The sequence below is a fragment of the Budorcas taxicolor genome, chromosome 13, assembly GCF_023091745.1.
Source record: "Budorcas taxicolor isolate Tak-1 chromosome 13, Takin1.1, whole genome shotgun sequence".
Taxonomy (NCBI): domain Eukaryota; kingdom Metazoa; phylum Chordata; class Mammalia; order Artiodactyla; family Bovidae; genus Budorcas; species Budorcas taxicolor.
This window is the reverse complement of record NC_068922.1, coordinates 36,204,507-36,224,066: the sequence shown is the minus strand read 5'-3', so window position 1 is coordinate 36,224,066 and position 19,560 is coordinate 36,204,507. Positions and strand designations below refer to the sequence as shown.

The window sequence follows — 19,560 nt, the reverse complement described above, 5'->3', positions numbered from 1 at the left end:
GACTCCACATTACATAAATCAGATGATAAAAAGCCATGTCTCTCTCACACACACACACACACAAATTAAAACACCAAGTCCATCCACATAAAAATAAAATCTGTAACTTAAAATATATGCAGCATATGTACATTTCATATTTTAATGAAAAGTGAAAGTGAAAGTGAAGTCGCTAAGTCGTGGCCGACTCTTTGCAACCCTGTGGACTGTAGCCCACCAGGCTCCTCAGTCCATGGGATTCTCTAGACACGAATACTGGAGTGGGTTGCCATTTCCTTCTCCAGGGGATCTTCCTGACCCAGGGATTGAACCCAGGTCTCCCGCATTGCAGGCAGATGCTTTAACCTCTGAGCCACCAGGGAAACCCCTAATAAGAGGTCCTAAATATGCTGTATAAAATCTCAAAAGAACATCTCCTCCTTGCAGTTCCAAAATAGGAAGAGATGGTATCTTTAGCATGACATAACATACATGTAAATATCCAACAGCAAGTATCATGCTTAATAGAACCCAGCAGAAAAAGCAAAGAGGAAAAGGTGGATCTCAGAAGAGAGCTGGGGTAAGCTGCAGGACTCTTGCTTCAGTTAGGCACTGCTGGATGCACATCAAACGCATAACGTTACATAATTCTCCAACAACCCTATGAGGCTGGAAGTATTATCCCCATTTTACAGATGGGAAATCAGAGGTAGAGAGGGATAAGTCACTCATAAGTGGCACAACTAGGATGTGAACCCATGCAGTCCAGTTCCAGAGTCTGAGTTTTGAATTACCATGCAATCACACCAAAAGTCACTTTTTAATACCTGGAGCTTCGAACTAGGAAACGTAAGTCAAGGGAAAGGTCCCTGGAAATAACAGATTTCTGTCAAGGTTCCTGACTACCTCCCTCCACCCTCCACTGCTCCAGCCTCTGCCCACCCAGAATCCTCAGCCTCGTAGGTGTTTGCCTGCCAGGGGAGCCAGGGAAGGGCCTTCTCCTCTCCCAGCCGCAGCAAGAGTCCACTCTACATCACTGAGCACCAACATGCAGGATGCAACAATTATAAAAAGCACAGCAGAGAGACAGACCAAGGTCACAATGAGAGAGAGCAATGTCCTCAGAGGAAGGAAAAGCACTGCATCCCCGGCAGGATGGACTTGTTGCTGGAGGTTACCAGAGTGGGACCCATGAGATGCTCCTGCCAAGTGGAGAAACTGCGTCTGTATTGATGGGATATTCTCTGGGGCAGAGTTAGGTCCTGCTCTAGAAACTGCTTTCTCAGACCGCTCACCCCTCACTGTAATCTCCCCTAAAGGCTGCAGGGATCCATGACCACAGAGCAGACCTCTAACCGCTGGTCAACTCTCTTACCTGTATGAACGGCAAAAGACAATATGGTTGAGAATCTCTCACATGGAAAAGCTAAACACATACACTCTGACAGACTTATCTTTATGTGTGTGAGATCACAATTTATTGAGATGAAAACTAAGCAACAACAAGAAAGGTCTTCACCTCAACTATCTCATGATCGGATGTGCAATTTACAACTTAATTCATCTACACCTCTGTCTACACAAACTGATCTTTGATATCTCCCAAAAGGCGTCGGGGCAAAAAAGTATTTCCCATATTTTTAAAACCTATGTTTCTCTTACACACAATCCCACCAATATTCAGAAAGTGTGTGACAAAGTATTAAGACACACAAACTTAAGAACGTAATCTATTTGTTAATTTCTGAATTAAATGTTTGTGTGAAAACAGTAAATAAACATTATCTAAGATGCCAGGAAGAAGGGGCTTACTCAACTTGGAAAGTACTGTTACAACAGCCTGTAGAGTAATGATATATACATATATATCTTATTCTCAAATGTTTGGCCTTCCAGATCACTGGTACCATGTGAATGAATTCACTCTTTTCCTCAATGTTTAAATTTTATTGCTAGTAGACTGTGATCTTCAGTTCACAAAATGTTTGTCTTTGAATGAACCTGGTGACTCTATTTCAATGGACACCCTTTGACTGCAGTTAAATGTTTTCTTTTTTACCCACATGATAACAATCAACATTGGTTAAAACAAATTCTAAAATATTTTGTGTCTCTACCTTCTAACTTTTAAAAAGTCAGTAAGTTGTACAATTTTGTGTTTTTATAACTGGAATTCTATTAAAGCTATTTTGTAAAAGAAAATATTTTCATTAATATTCAACATCATTATTAGAAATATTCAGGTATTTATACTTTGATAACTAAAAACAGGAAAATAAGCACTGTAAATAAATATCATACTTGAACATTCTGCAGTAAAATAGACTCCATGAATAAGAGTCTTTTCTGAATCCCACACAGACTCAATTTAAATATAAATGACATCAAATTGAAGTTAAAGTTTATGCTACTAAGAAGTAATTCCTAACTTATATACTTATGTTTCAATAGAAAGGGAACAAATAATATTTCAAGCAATCAAAGAAATTCGTATTTCTTTTTAGAAGTTAGGTGACATCATACGGCATTACATATGCAAATGAACTATAAAAATCAGCTTTGACAGAAGAAACATAGTTCCTTTAAATTATATCGACACAAGTATCGCAAGCTGCCAAGTCGTCTGTCAGGATACCTAACCCTCTGTACCCCTGGAGACATAAAATGTGCTTGTACTCAGCCCCAAACACCCTGTGTCCTTCTGGTAACGATCTAAATAAACCCTCATCACAGCAAAGAGCACCTGTCAGCCTTCCAGCTCTGTTCTTCTGTCTATTATTAGCATTCATCATGTGACAGCCTAGCATTAGATGAAGCAGGGAAGGCAAGCAGACAGAATTCTAAATAAACTTCTTTGTTGGAAAGACCTACTGTATGACACAGGGAACTCCGCTCAGTGTTACATGGCAGCCTGGATGGGAGGGGAGTTTGGGGGAGAATGGATACATGTAGTCCATGGATGGCTGAATCCCTTTGCTGTCCGCCTGAAACTATCACAACATTGTTAATCAGCTACACTCCAATATAAAATAAAAAGTTAAAAAATTTCTTTGTTGGATAAGAGGAGGAGGAAGTGGAAGAGGAGGAGATGAGTTGTTATGTCAAACTTCTAAGATTTAGGAATGTTTTAGTTTTAAGAGTTCGTGTTTTAGTTTTAAAGAATGTGTAAGAAGCAAATTATTTTGTTTGAGGAGCCCATTTTTCTGGATATGTATTAGATATACGTGGATTCTGAAGGAGAGGAACTATAAGCATCAAGGTTGAATACCACATACACTCAGAATTTTGCATATAAGGATGGCAGTTGTAAAGCCTGAAGAAGTCTTCTAATTTTATTCAGAATAAAATTAATTTACTTTATTCTGGGTCTAATGGAGCCAGGAACTAGAGTTCTAGCACAAACACAAAGGCAGAGATAACACAACCCTGGGATGCTCCAACCCTTCTTGACTTCTACACTCACACTAACTGAACCCCTATAGTACCAGGGCCATTACCCACAAACTTTCCCTCCATGCACACTTCAGTGATAAAGTGTACTAAAATAAAGAGTAAAACACTAGTAATGCAAAAGCAATCACTTTGTGGAAAAGTTAACTGGCTAATTTGACATTTTTAGACTAGTCATTTTTCTAAATTCCATGCCTTAACCATTATCTTCCTAGGTTTTACATGCCCTTGTGAAATTTTGTGAGGAAAATTTTTATAAACATGAGTTTTTTCCATAAATTTATAAACACCAAGGTAGATTATTCTTCTAGAAATTTTATATTAAATCAGAAACTTTAAAACTTATTATATGTTATTCAATGTAATTAAATAGAATGATTATAAAATATATATAGAAGATTTTTTCAATAAAATGAAATATAAAAATAAAAGACTTTATATTAGCTTTCTGCTTTTCTTCATAGTATTATTCTACAATTCAGCAAAGGGCATGAAAACATGAATATTCTACTCCAACAATCTAAGTACCAAAAGTTGAAGTCCAGGAAGTGTTGAGTCAGATGGCTTTTATGAGATTCTGTTACATTAAAAAAAAAGTCATTTTCAAATACACAGGCTACAAAACAAAAGTGCTTTTAAATGCTTTTAAAAATGTTCAGATCCAATGCAATGATTTTTGCACAACTTTTGAGTTCAGGGGTTTATGAGACAACATTCAAAGAAATTTCAAATGGAATTTCAATTTTTTGAGAATAAAGACATTGGCTTTCTATTTGATTTTCACAGAAATATAACGCTTCTCTGAACAAGGCTATATTTACTATATGCTAGTGATTTACTTCAGCTAATATTGAGCAGATTTATTTTTATTTAAAAATAAGGAACACCTAAATATGAGAACAATGCATCTCTCAGTGAATCAAAATCTAGGTTAAAAAAAAAGAGAGACAAGAAGAAAAGGAAAAAAAGCATGAAAGGTCCTCCACATTCCATAAAGACAAGTCCTCAGCTCAGATACTACAGTATTAACATATAAAAGAAATTATGTACATTCAAAGACAAAAAGTCTCCATTATGATTAGTGCTTCTACACACACACACACACACACACACACACACACACACACACACACACACCCCCCCCTCTTACATTCACAAACATTTATACCGAAACCAGTGGGCAGAGCTATTAAAAAGACAACCTCTCTACTTTGTACAGTTCTTTAAAGAAAAAAAATACATCTATCAAAAATTTTACGTAAGTGAACATTCATAATTATAACCAATTGTACATTTCTACATTGTCTAAAACTCGAGCCAATTTGAGTATGCATTCAGATTTGAGTAGAATCACATATACTTCACTTTGAGGTTACACATGTTTTGTCCCACATGTATAAGAAGTGTGCAGGCCCTCAAATTCAAAAGTCCCTCAGAGAGCAAGTCAGGTAGGGGCCTCAAAGCTCCTTTCCTCTGGATGTGCTCCCAGTGAAAATTCATCACGTTGAACAACGCAACACACTCTGGTTAAACTTGAAGCCCTCAGTGTCACAGTCCACGTGGCTGTCTACGATAAGGGTTTTTTCCTTCTGCCCAGACTGAACAGAGCAAGAACAAGCAGGCTTTTGCATCAGTGCTCCGCTTGAGGCCTGCTGGTGAGATTTATACTCGACTGCAGTTTGGCTCCCTTCTAACATGATTCCTGGGCTCTATGCTCCTACTAACTGACAGACATAACAGGAGATGTGAAAGCGCAGCGATACCAAAAACAGATGTTGGTGTATAATTCCAGGACCGCTTATTTGCTCATTTCACCTTTTAATGTACAATTTCTATGCTGAAAACAAAGGGCTTTTTTTAAACTCTTAAAATACCTAGAACCATGAAACAAAGAAGATAAGGCAGGACATTTAAAGACAAGCTGGGGACTTGTAAGAGGTGGGAGATGGGAAGTCAAAAGAGGCTGAGAGAAGGGTAGGTTGAAAGAAAAACCACATTATCTCTTCCAGCAATCCTACATCCTTGTTTTTCTTACTCTTATTTTCTTTTAATCTAGTCTGGTAATAACTCTGAACAGACAGGGTGAAGGTCAGAGCTACTATGATGTCAAAACAAACAAGGAACAAAATAGAACAAGAACAACTGTTTTAGGCACAAGTGCTTTTGTGCCCAAGAAAATGATGGATTTTTTTTTTCCCCTCTAATCTTTACCAAGAATTATCTGAACCAAACCTCTTAGCTTTAGAGAAATAAGAGATGCATTTTAGGTTACAATATAAAATACCTAAATTCAGAAAACAAAAAGAGTACCAATCTTTTTTTTTTCCTTAAAGAGTGAGTCATGGGTTTATTATAAACAACCCCAAAGACCCCTTTCTTCAAAAGATTCACTTTGCCTTTCCAATTACGAATTTCTTACTTGTTGGTTCTTATGAAATGATCCAAAAGTTACCGTACATAATAGGACCTCTTATTCTACCACAAACACCTGCTATAATAGTCAAAAATAAACAGCAAGGTTTAGGTTTTCTGCATTCTTATTAACAAACTTACATGATTTCCTATTGGAAACTTTCAGGGGCTGGACTAATATTTCTGGTCGTCTCAGAGCCAGTCTCCTGGGGAAAAGAAGGTCAATATGCCTATCAATTTTCAGGACAGATCCAAATACCAAAATACTAAAAGTCTTAAGAAAAAATGGAAAGTTGGAGGTAAAAATGAATACAATGCAATCTACTCAAATTAAGAAATAAATCCTCTAACTTCCAAATTTTTATAAATTCTCCCGACTCTGAAATCACTTTTTTTTTCTTCTAGCTTTCACATCAATGCAGGTTCAGATATTAATGTGCTATTTTCCATTTGCTTCATAACAAAAAGTGAATATGACCTGAGACTGTCATGTTATTTTTGGTCATTATTCATAGTTCATTAGACAAAACAGAAACCCAAACCTGAGGGATAAAGGCTTCGAAGGCAAGGTTTCAGGGCTTATTTTATCACAACTATGCTGAAATGGTATTTTGCAGGGAACAAAAGGTCAGCTGCAGACAGGCCATGATTCTGCGCCAGGAACTCACCTTTCCTGGAAATGCTTAGAGGGAATCAGTCCTGCTCTGGGGTTGGCATCTCCTTCATGCTTCGCTTGCCACCACGTTGCATCATCTTGGCTCATAATCTGAAGAATATCTCCCTTTTTGAAAGAAAGCCCGGCTTCCTTACATGGAATTGCTTTATCCTCATTAGGGTCATAGTCAAAGAGCGCTTTGATAAACATCTAGAAGAGAGTTCCATTTACGATGAATAAATATCAGAGTAAATGTGAAATGGCCAGTATTCTTCTAACTCTGATTTATTTAAAAAACAGAATATTAAGGTCAACTTGCTGAGACAAAAAAGATATGTATTGAATGGAAAAACATCAGTTCCTCCTGGGGGGAGAGAAAAAGGATTTCTAAGGAATGATTACCTTGCCTTCCTTCGACGGTGTCTCTTCTTTGATGCTGGGTATAATCTTAAACGTTATTGCACCCTGAGACTGAGCCTGTTATCAGAGGAAAGAAAGTGTTATAAGAAAACCTCAGGCACCAAAGAAAAAGGAACTAAAATAGGTAGAAAATGAAATAAGTCTGCAAATTTACACGCTTGGGATTTTCTACTCTTAGATAAAACAAACCAAGGAAACTATTTTTGTAGAAATTCCTGTAATGTGAGAAAGTGCTAAAGTTTGTCAAATAAGTTAAAAAACATTAACCACTAAATCCACTTCTACCTCCTGTGCACTTTAAAAACGCCAGTGAATGTATTACCATCCATGTTACTTCAAAATAGAGGCCGAGAATGTGCACAGTGTCTTACACAGACGAGATTAAATGCAAAGAACAGACTGCGTGTGAGGCTCAGACCTTCACATCCAAGGACCTCATTTTCAGGGACAAAATACCTACAACTGTCAGTAATGTGATTATAAATACATGACTCAATCAGTTGCAAGGTTCATCAGAAAAATAATGAAGAACACTCATCTCTATAAGATTCTGGTTAGTAAGTAAAGTACCAAATGATGTAGATTAATTAAAAGATGAAAAGATTATCTAATTTAATGAAAACAAGAAACAATACCCACAATTCTTTGCTGACTACCTCACACAACAGTAGGTAACAAGGACCTACTGTCTAACACAGGGAACTCTGCTCAATATTCTACAATATCCTGTATCAGAAAAGAATCTGAAAAAGAATATGTGTGTGTGTTACTCAATCACTTTGCTGTACATCTGAAACTGGCATGACATTGTAAATCAACTATACTTCAGAAAAAAACAATTTTTAAGAGTAGGTCTTCCCTTAACACACTCTTATACCATTCTTTCCCTTCTTTTAGCTAGCATTTGTCATAACCAGATCTATATAATTACTTATACAATTATTTCTGAATGTCTGTTGAAGAAATCGCTTCCAAGTTTTACTGATCAAACTAGTTATGTTTCGAGTGAACATGAAAGGTACTGAAAGTGTTAGTCACTCAGTTGTGTCCAACTCCGCGACCCCAGGCTCCTCTGTCTATGGAACTCTTGAGGCAAGAATACTGGAGTTGCCATTCCCTTCTTCAGGGGATGGAACCTGGGTCTCCTTCATTGCAGGTGGCCTCTTTGCCTTCTGAGTTATCAGGGAAGCCCTAATGTCTGTACCCCCACTAAACTGTAAGCTCTGTGAAAGCTCTAAATATCTGGTACATATTTAAGAGGAATGAAGGATGGAAGAAAAGAGGAAAAGGTGGAGACAGGAAGGGAGGGAGAGAAGAAGATGGACCTCTCTGAGGCTCACCATCAGCAAGTGCTGTAACCAGGACACCATTTGGTTAAAAAGACCCCGACTAGTACTGTCTGTCAATTTCCATGGTGTGAATACTCCCACCATAGCCAATTTTAATGTATCAGCATAAAGTCACTGAAAGCCAAGATGGGAAAAGCTTCATAGAGTCAGCCTTTTTTCACTTTTTAAAATTTTTATTAGAGTATAGGTGATTTACAATATTGTTAGTTTCCGCTGTACGGCAAAGTGAATCAGTTATACATACACCTATTCGTTTTTTTAGATTCTTTTCCCATATAGGTCATTACAGAGTATTGAGTAGAGTTCCCTTTGCTCTCCAGTAGGCCCTTATCAGTCATCTATTTTATACATAGCAGTGCGTATATATGTCAATCTCAACCTCCCAATTTATCCCTCCCCCATCGCCCCCTGGGAACCATAAATTTGTTTCTCACATCTGTGACTCTGTTTCTGTTTTGTAAACAAATTCACTTTTTTAGAGAATAGAATCAGTTTTTGTCAGCATATGGAAGCAACTCTAGTGCAGCTTAGACACTCAGGTAAAATGGAGTTTAACAGCATAAATATCAGAATTTCATAAAGGAGTAATTTCAAAATGATAATATGGTTGCTACTGCTTATCATAAAAGTAACTCACTAATCTTACCAAGAATACTGAAAGAAAGTAGAAAGAAAGCAAGTCTTCTCAATAATCCCTTCCCATTCGTCTAGTTTGTGCATGTGTTTTAATTTATGTAAAGCCCTTACAACAGTATCACTAAGGGCTCAATCAGTGTAAGCAATCACTAGTACTACTGTTATTACTAAATCATAAGGTCTATCAGCCAGTGTGAACACGTCACAATAATCCATCACTTGGATGAACAATTATTCAATCAGTGCAACCTTCTTAATAGTTTCTAGATATTGTTAAACTATCTTGTTTATACACATTTGCCAAATTATTTCCTTAGGGTTAATTTGTAACAGTTGAATTTCTTGTGAATACTTTTGTGTTTGTGTGTGTGTATGTGTGTGAGACCATGCTGCATGGCATGTGGGATCTTTCTTTGTTTCCTGACCATGAATTGAACCCATGCTCCCTGCAGTGGAAATGCAGAGTCTTAGTCACTGAACTGCCAGGGAAGTCAATAGCTGAATTTCTTATTAAAGAGTACACAAATTTAGAGTGGATAGTTTCAGATAGCCAGCTCAAAAGATTCTATTAGCTTATCCTACCAAACAAAAGCATATAAACATTATTTCCTTGTAATCTGGCTAACTCTAGGCATTATCAAGCTTTTAAATAACCATCAGTCCAATATTTTTCAGACATCATGTTTTTTGGTCATTTTTGTCCGTACATATGCTTTGCTGTTCTATAACTGCTTGTTTCTTAATGATTGTTAAGAACTCTCATATACATTACAACATGAGCCTTCAATCATATAAATTGAAAATATTTTGCCTATAACCTCATTTGTCTTTTAAACTTTATGTACAGCATCTTTTCCTGTAGAAAAATTTTTCCATTCTAGTCATTACATCTATTTGAATTTCACATCAAGGTCAGAAATTTTTTCTTGGCATTTTGGCTAAGATCAAGTATAGTATGGGGGCTTCTCAGGTGGCACAGTAGTAAAAAAAAAAGAAAAGAAAAAGATAGTAAAGAATCTGCCTGCCAATGCAGGAAACACGAGATGCAGGTTCAATCCCTGGGTTGGGAAGATCTCCCTGGAGTAGATGGCAACCTGCTCCAGTATTCTTGCCTGAAAAATTCCTCAGAGGAGCTGGTGGGCTATATAGTACATGGGGTCACAAAGAGTCAGACATGACGGAGCACAATGATCTTTTTAAAAACTTAATTTGGGGGAATCTAGTTTTGTGTGAGTTGTACAATAAGGACTATTTTTCTAACTGAATAATCAATTAATCCAATACCATTTATGAAACAATCTCACTCCTTTCACACTCCTTTCACACTCCTTTCACACTCAAAATGCTCTCTTAATCATTTACTAAATTTTCATATACACTGAGGTCTGTTTTGAGATACCAAGACTCTTGACAGGTTAATAATATGTTTTTATACATAACAGGGATAATCTCTATTTTGTCCTTATAAATAAACAAATGAATTTGAGAATTTATATTGCCAAGGCCTATAGTAGTTTCATTCCATTTTAGACTTACGACATCTAAGTTAGTTTCACTACTTTATATACCTGGAAAATACAGGCCCCAGAGATAAATGTATCACTGGCAATGTGTATTAAAGACCTAATTTGGGACGGGTCCTGTCAAACTCCTGACCTACAGGAGCTCGTTGAATCTTTGAACGCTCCAGTGAGAGATTTACTTCTTATTCTCATTTCTTAGATGAATACAGGGAAGCAATAAAAAGATGAAGGTATTTTCCAAGGGATTAAGTTAATAGAATCAGGATCCAAATCCTGGATTGCCGAATCCAAATCCTGTGTTCATTACCAGGTCTGAAACACAGCGATTCAATTTCATTTTCATGGCAATTTTAAAATAAATTTTCAGCTTACCAAGATCTGGATTATTTCCTCAGGCCTTTTATCCTCGACCAATATCCCATTCACTTCCCTAAGTTCATCGCCAACATGAATAAGACCTGAGAAAAAGCAAATTCAGAAAACCAGCAGCATTACCTACAAAAGAAACCATGGTTTGTGACTGTGTCCACACTGAACGCGCCGTGTGGTCCCGCAGTGCCTGTGAGGGCAACATAGCTCATGCCTCTCAGGTTTCAGAGGCTGAGCCCCCAGAGAACGACTCTAAGACCACAACCTCACAACTCTGCCAAAGGAACAGCACCAGCATCTCAGTCTTTTTCTAAAAATGCACATTACTTTCATCTTCAAAATAGTATTTTTAAAGGCTGCATGCTTTTAGTAGTACTTTTGAAATCAGAAACATTGAAATAAGTCTTATAACCTTGGAAGCCCATAGAAGTGAAGACAGTAAAGCAAAATGAGATTTATAATTTATTTAAATAGGTAGGTTCATTTGAACTATGATGCTGGAGAAGACTCTTGAGAGTCCTCTGGACAACAAGGAGGTCAAGCTAGTTAATCCTAAAGGAAATCAACCCTGAATGTTCATTAGAAGGACCAATGCTGAAGCTGAAGTTCCAATACTTTGGCCACCTGATGTGAAGAGATGACTCACTGGAAGAGACCCTGACACTGGGAAAGATTGAAGGCAAGAGAAGAAGGGGGCAACAGAGGATGAGATAGTTGGATGGCATCACTGACTCAATGGACATCAGTTTGAACAAGCTCCAGGAACTGGCGACGGACAGGGAAACCTGGGTGCTATAGTTCATGCGGTCGCAAAAAATCAAGACACGACTTAGCAACTGAACAATAACCACATTTGAACATAGAGAAAAATACCTTATTGCTGTTTTGTTGTACTGTCTAAATCCTGCTATCCTCTCAGTTATGTACCGGAAATGTGACACATAAAGCCCGCGTGACTCGCCCACACCCGCCGAACGTGTGCCCTCTCACCACTTCTGTCTGCAGCCCCTCCTCTCATGATCCTGGCCACCACGATGGCCCCGGTCTGCTCATCCTTTTTAATAGTGGCTCCCTTAAAAAAAACAAAAAACAGTATTTGTGGGTAAATGCACATACTGGGTGGTAAGAGGGCAGAATAGGGACCTTATCTGGAAAATGTAAAAACAGCTACAAAAATATTAAAAGGAGGCAGAAGGAACAGATATCATGTCAGGCACCTCACAAATACTCATCATTAAACACACAGTCTTCTACAGCATATATCATCTAAGGTTTTCAGCACAGTCCAAAAATTTTTGAATCTTTATTCCCTTCAATACTATGGAGTATATAAATATCTTCTTCGCATTATGAACCTGACATTTGAATACTATTTGTTTTTACACTTTGACAGTATTTCCTCATTTCCCTTTATCTTTAACCGAAGCCCTGTAAGAAGGTCATGTACATAGAGAAGGTGAAGTGAATAGAAAATAAACTAGAAAACTAAAACCCAGACCACCTGACCTTTTGTTCAGCAACCCTTCTACTACAGTATTACAGTAAACAAACTCAGAGATGATAATAAACAAAATGGAAAGAAAAAAAAAAATCTGATACTCCTAGTTTTTATGAACTAGGATTATACTTAGCACAAATGGAACTAACATTCTGGCAGGAGATTAGGAAATAATTTCAAAAAGAATCCAGAAATTCTTCATTTATGGGTGTTTAGAAGCAAATCAACTGAACACTTTTTGTCAGCATAGCAAGCACAAATGGTTACTTTGAATGCCTCTTCATGACTTTCTTCCAAGAAACTGGCAGTGGTTTAGACAAACCATCTATGTCACATCACACAGCTGGAGAGAAGCACATTAGGTGGGGGCAAGGTTCACCCCACAAAAAGAAGTTTGATAATGAACACATTTATTTACAGTATTATAAAATAGATATTATAAAAGGATTCCTAGTTTTGTTTTATAAGCATTTTATGCATGACATTTTATTTTATATGTGATAGCTATCAAATACATACCTAATAACAGCAAAAAATTAAAAAACTCCATGCTAGGATGATTTTGTGGCATTTTTAATCACCTACACACGCCCTCAAGGCTGAAGACTTGAATGAGTACCTCTCCATGGTTATAAACCTTAGACTGTCCAATTCCTGGTATTTTCTGCAGGTAGCTTATAGCCAAGATGACTGGAATTGTAATATTCTTACTACAACTAATTAGTGTAGTTAGATCAACTTTTACTTTCTTTAAGAATGTGTCTCAAACTGACTAAAGTATGCCTAATGATCAGAAAGGTCTAGTAATCTAAAATTGTTTATTGTTGTTCAGTTGCTAAGGCGTGTATGACTCTGCGACCCCATAGGCTGCAGCATGCCAGGCTTCTTTGTCCTCCACCATCTCCCAGAGTTTAAGTTTAATTTAAGACTACTTATCTATCTTTTGTAGATGAGAAATTGCATGACAAATGGTTATGACTTGTCTAAGATCAGACAACTAGTATGTAGCAAAGTCAGAACTTATCTAAAGCAAACTGAACAGAACTGCTGTTTCTAACCTTATCATTCAAAACTAATAATCTTCTGAATCCTTCTATAACCCTGTATTCATAAGGTTATAAATATACTACTTTTGCAGATGCATATTATCAGTTCTTCCCTCTTTGAATGTGCCGGTCAGGTCGCTACATCAAGTGGTGAATAGATTCCAGGGCATCTAAGGCTGTGGGAAGACTTGCAGCTGGGTCCCTTGAGACACACTATCTGTGGGACGTCAGATGCTATGGCTTTTGGCTGAGTAACTGGCAAGATGAGACTGTCCACTGGGGAACCACAGGGTGGAACAGATTCAGGGACAAAGATTGGCTGACTTTTGGACACGTGAAGACTGAGATGCCTACCAGACATCCAAATGGAGATACTGGGCAGAATGATGGACATACAAACTTAAAAGATTAGAAGAAAGATCTGTAAGAGAAATGGAACCTGGGAGTCACTGGCACACAAGTGGTTTTTCAAGTCACAGCTGGAGGGATCACTTTCAGAATATGCAGAGAACGGAAAGCACTCAACACTTCAAGGACTTGTTAAAGGCCCTGAAATATATTTATGCATCAATATAGATAGGACCCTGGAACAGAAATGCTGGCTATCTACTGATTCTCCTGATCCTTGAAAACATGAACATGAGAAATGGTGTCTCACTTTCTACATGACACTATTAATAGCACTTAACTCAATCTTCTTCTTGATCCCTACATTCCTGAAGATTTTCTATTTCCATATTGCTTTCCAAACCCTTATGAGCACACTTCCTTGAAGTATTCTTAGTGCAATGTACTTGCATGAAAATAAGATCAAAACCCAATAAAACAAGGGCACATTCCATGTGGCATTGTACAAAAGCACCCCTTGGCTCCTGGTCTCATCACTCCAGCCCTTGCTTCATCATCACATCTCTTTTTCTAACTCTAACCCTTCTGCCTCCCTCTTTCACTTTCATAAGAACCCTTATGATTATCTTGGTCCCACCTGACAATCCAAGAGACGGTCCCCACGTCAAGATCTTTAACTACAAAAAGTTCCTTTTGCCTTTTAAGGAAGATTTAAGGGGGTGAGTGGGAGGCACTGTCCCACTACCACAGGCCCTGGACATGACGCAGAGCTACCTAAATCCTGGTGCAAAAACATCTACATTTTGAACTATCAGATTCCTGGTTAATTTCCCATCACTTTAAAATCAATCCATTTCTAGAAAAGCCATAAGCGATTATTTTCAGTTGCACTTTTTAATCTCTAACCAGCTGCAGTTGGTGCATGTCACGTCATCCCTTATAAATGACAACCACTAACACTTTAAAAAGATTGCTATTTATAACCAAAAGAATGCCAGTTTCATCATCTCCTTTAGATGTGAATGCTCCATTTATTTCTGAGTTTGAAGACACAGAGGAAGCATATTTTAAAGAGAGGAATAAATGATATGCACCCATCAGACTGGTCTTTATCATGGTATCCACTCTTGGCTGAGCAAAAAAGATGGACCAAAACTCACCAGTGGTTCTCTATTTTTGACCAGGCGGATGATTTTCACTGAGTCTTCCTCATCATCAATGTCATCGGGCATAGGAGGCAACACAGGATCATAATTCTTCTGAGCCACAGTGTCATGCACAGAGAGCAAAGCCTATCAAAGTCAAAGGTGAAAAGTGTTCAATATAAAACCCTAAACACACCCAACTGTGAGGAAAATGAAATCAATGTTCTAGTTGTGGCACAGCAACGATAATAATGCAACTATCTGGAAAGAAACCTCTTACAAATTGGGCAAGGGGGCTGCAGAACAGCAGAGGCAGCCCTCCATGGTCACTAATGGACAAGAAGAATCAGCATAAGGCACCTTCTAAGCTGTGTATCCTCTGGTTCATCCTAGAAAGGTGGCAGCTGGGGAGGGGGTGTGTGTGTCAGGGGGTGGCAGGGTTACTTTTGAAGGGAGGGAGAAAATGAGGCTATAAATACATGATCAATGGGCCAGCGGGAGACTGGGGAAACTAAGCATTTATTCTTTTTCCCTTTCCTTCTATTAGCAGAAAATACAAAAAGAATTGATAATACAACCAACGAGTTTTCATTCTTCTGTGGTATTCTCACTTTTTAATGTTTGGTGTAACAGGTGACTAATGCGTATTTTTAAAAAAAGGTATTTCTAGTCATGACTGTTATGGTGGTAAAAGTTCTCAAAACAACTGCATTGTCACTAGAGATCAAAGATGAGAAAAACGTGACCCATCAGTATATTTGGGGTGACTGGGTCTAGACTTCTAACTGATCTGTTCCCCCATCAGTATGATCCACCAGTTATTCCAGCCAGAAGCTTAGAAATCCCTGAAACCTCTCCTCTCGGCTACACTCCCAACATCCAGCCCATATCCTGTTAAATCTGCTTCTAACATGTATGCTGACACTTGTTATCTTCTCTCTAGTCCAGGGCAGAGGTTGGCAGACTATGCCACCTAGTTTGTAAATGAAGCTTGGTTGGAACACAGCCACACTCATTCATTGACGTATGGTTTGTTTACGTTGGCTGTCGTGTTACAATGGTGAAACTGAATAGAAGCCACACACACTTTGTACATAAAAGTTGGCATATCCTTGGTCTAGATCATCAATGCCATCATTTTTCACCTGGGGCATTTTTACCTGAAGCCCCAGCTGGTCCAGCTGCATTCACCTTTGGCTCATTTTCAAATCCATGACTCACAGTGGAGCCAGAGTGATTGTTTTGAAACTTAAAAGAGCAAATCATGTAACTGGTCTACTAATAACTCCTGTAAATCTACACTGGTTTGGGGTTGAAGAATGAGTGAATGAAAGTCTCTCAGTCGTGTTTGACTCTTTGTGACCCCATGGACTATACAGTCCGTGAATGAAAAGCATGGGATGAAAAGCAAACTCAAACTCTAAAGCATGTTGTAGTCTTGTATTTGTCTTCAACCCTACCTCATCTCCACTGTCCTCCTCACTCAGCTTATATAACTGGCCTCTTTCTCTAGAGGAGTGACTAAAACATCTGATGTAAAAGCAAACCCCAGGTTACTTGATCTCATAGCACCATCTTCTTTGCTTTAATATATGCTCATAACTTTTAACCACATTTATGTTTTTATGTATATGTTTGCTATCTGCTGAAACAGAAGCTCTTAAGAGGGCAAAGAAATGGTTTCTTTATTGACTATAAGCTTCCTTATTGACTATAATAATTCATAAGCATACTGAAATGTGAATCTTCAAAAATGTCTATGTCCCTGTAAATATCACCCAAGCAAGAAACACAACATTAACAGAACTCCAGGGGCCCCTAAGTATGCTCCTTCCTAGTCACCATGACCTCTATTTAAATACTGCATAAATGGAATCATAAGCAGATGTTTCTTCTTCCTGCTAATAAGTGAGATTCATCCATGCTGTTACTGGTAGTCATCTGTTTTCATTGTTGTGCAGCACTCCAACGTGTATATATTTCATAGTTTCTTTACCCATTATGCCTCTGAGGGACACTGAGGTTGTTTTCACTTTTGGCTATTAAAGCAATTCTATTATGCACATATCTGTTGATGCATAGATACACAAATTTGGGTTAAGTGTATTTAAGTGTATAATGTCTGGGTCATTCAACACAGGCAGATGAGACAAACAGGTTGCTCCAGCTACACTCCCACCAGCAGCTATGTGAGTTCTAGCTCTGTCTCAGGATCCAATAGTTTACAGTATTAGTTTAAATCTGACCATTCTGAGTATACAGTGGTATCTTCTAATGGTTGAAAGTTCATCATTCTCATAACACCTTTAAGAAATGCCTGTTCAAGATCCTTGCACATTTTTCCCTTCCTCTTTCTCTTTCTCTTCTTGATTTGTAACAGTCCTTTATAATATGCTGGATCCAAGGCTTTGTGCCATAAATACATTCTCTCATTCTCCCATTTGGTAACTTGTCCTTTCACTTTCTTATTAGTATTTTTTTATTTTACAAAAAGGTCCAAATTAATGAGCCCAATAATATTTTTTCCTTTATGGTTTGTGGTACCCAACAAAAATTTTAAAGGGATAGAATGAACAGCATCAAGATGATAAAATATCTGACGAGATAAATAGCTGCACATTTCTGATAGTTGATGGGAAACACAATCTGAAGATTCAGGAAGCAGGAAAAATAAAAATTAACCCATGCTTACATACATCATAGTGAAAAGACAGAATGCCAGAAAGTAGTTCTTAAAAATACCAGAGAAAAACACAGATCATGAGAAAGAAAAAAAAATAAGAACTGAGTGATCAAGCAGCAATATAACTAGAAGATAAAAACATATTAAAAAATAATAGTCAGCTCAGAATTGTGTATCTAGCAAAAGTACTGTTCAAGAATGAGGATGGAAACGAAGGTGAAGTTACCAGGTACCTATTAGAGAAAATTTTCAGAAAAAGATAATGAACCAATGATTTTTTAAAACATTGGACATGAAATAAAAGGAGAACAGTGACCACTGAGAGAAAGGAAATAACTGTGGCCCTAAGACTGCCCAGCTTACTGTCTAGAGCAAGGTTCCTGGCTGTGTTGGAGGAAAAGGAACCCAGGTGGAATGCAGCCGTCTTCCTTAGTGGAGATGAGAGAGCTGGGAATCTAGGGAGGTCAAGGGGTTAAAGTTCTCAGCAAAGGGATGAGAGTAGAGTGAGCGACACAGACACAGAGTTTCTTGAGTCCTTAGCCAAGGCTTGTGTATGGACAGCTCCCAGAAAGGATTAGAAGAGTGACTGGGAACAGAGGGCTGTCTGGGGACATCTCTGGTTTGTCATGATTCAAAGGATGCCATTGCCATCTGGCTTCCCAGGTGGCTCAGTGGTAAAGAATCTGCCTGCCAATGCAGTGGATGCAAGAGATGTAGGTTTTATCCCTGGGTCAGGAAGATCCCTTGGAGGAAGAAACAGCAACCCACTTCAGTATTCTTGCTTGGAAAATCCCATGGACAGAGGAGTCTGGTGGGCTACAGTCCATGGGGTCGCAAGGAGGCAGACACAACTGAGCGCACACGCATCCAATGCCATCTAGGGCACAGAGGCCAGAGATGCTCCCTGGCAACTGACACCATACTGAGCAATCCCCGCCCCGCCCCCTGATAATTATCAGTCCTCAAACTTAAACAGTTCCGAGGCTGAGAAACCCTGCATAAGAGGAAGCGATCCCTGAAACTTGCACAGGGCAAGAGTAGCTCCTGTTCCCACAAGTTAAAATTCTCACAATTCGCAGGGCATTGAGGAGAATTAGTAGAGAAAGGGCACTGTCTTCATAGTGGGAAATAATTAGCCCAAGATTACACACTGCTAAGATCTCACCTAACACAGCTTAATAGCAAGCCTCTGAAAGATCAAAATGTTTCCAGATTACTTAACTGCATGATGTGAAATCAAGAATATTATCTATAAAAATACAAAAATATCCAGCATCAAAGGAAGCAAAACTCACAATGACTGTCAGTCAAAAATTACTAGGCATGTAAAGAAAGCAGAAACTACACAATGATGAAAAATATAAAGCTATTAACTAAACCCTGAAAAATTACACAGATGTTAAAATTATACAGAACTAAATCTTATAGACAAATCACAGAAAAGAAAATTAACAGTTATAATTGCACTCTAAATGTTCAGAAAGCTAGAAGGGCTGAACATGAGACTTGAGATATACAAAAAACATTCAAATCAAGCTTCTATAGATTAAAAGGTACAGTGAATGAATGAAAAAAAGTACACTGAATGAGATTAACACTTGTAGGCAAAGCAAAAAATTATGCAAAATGAAACACAAAGAAAATATAAAGAAAAATTGTGAACACATGATTATTGAGCTGTGGGACTTCAGTGGCCTATTATATGCACCTAATTGGCATCTCCAAAGACAGGAGAGGTTCTTTAAAAAGTATGAAGAAATATGACAGAAAATACTCCAAATTTGATGGAAATAAAAAAGCCCAAATGTTTCAAAGCACAATAAACAGAAAATAAATAACATCAAATTGCATAAAACTAGTGAAAAAGGAAATCTTAAAATCAGTCAAAGAAAAAAAGCACATTACATACAAAAGAAAAAAGATAAAAATGTCTCCTCACTTCCCATCAGCAACAATGTGAGCCACGGGACAATGGAGCAACATCTTTAAAATACTCAAAGAAAACTATTGTCAACCTAAAATTCTATACCTAGCAAAAACACCTTTT

The 19,560-nt window shown here is 37.9% G+C and overlaps 1 protein-coding gene across 2 annotated transcripts in view; it reads right to left on the bottom strand.

Annotated features, from left to right (window-relative positions):
- Positions 1 to 19,560, bottom strand: part of MPP7 (MAGUK p55 scaffold protein 7) — a 227,844-nt gene that overhangs the window by 50,304 nt on the left and 157,980 nt on the right. For both annotated transcript variants that reach the window (XM_052650871.1, XM_052650870.1), the window contains exons 6-11: positions 14,846 to 14,977; positions 11,784 to 11,865; positions 10,797 to 10,882; positions 6,899 to 6,973; positions 6,510 to 6,706; positions 5,983 to 6,047 (exon numbers count right to left, since the gene is read on the bottom strand). In XM_052650871.1, the coding sequence (XP_052506831.1) occupies positions 5,983 to 6,047; positions 6,510 to 6,706; positions 6,899 to 6,973; positions 10,797 to 10,882; positions 11,784 to 11,865; positions 14,846 to 14,977 (637 nt within the window). The remainder of the gene's footprint in view (positions 1 to 5,982; positions 6,048 to 6,509; positions 6,707 to 6,898; positions 6,974 to 10,796; positions 10,883 to 11,783; positions 11,866 to 14,845; positions 14,978 to 19,560) is intronic.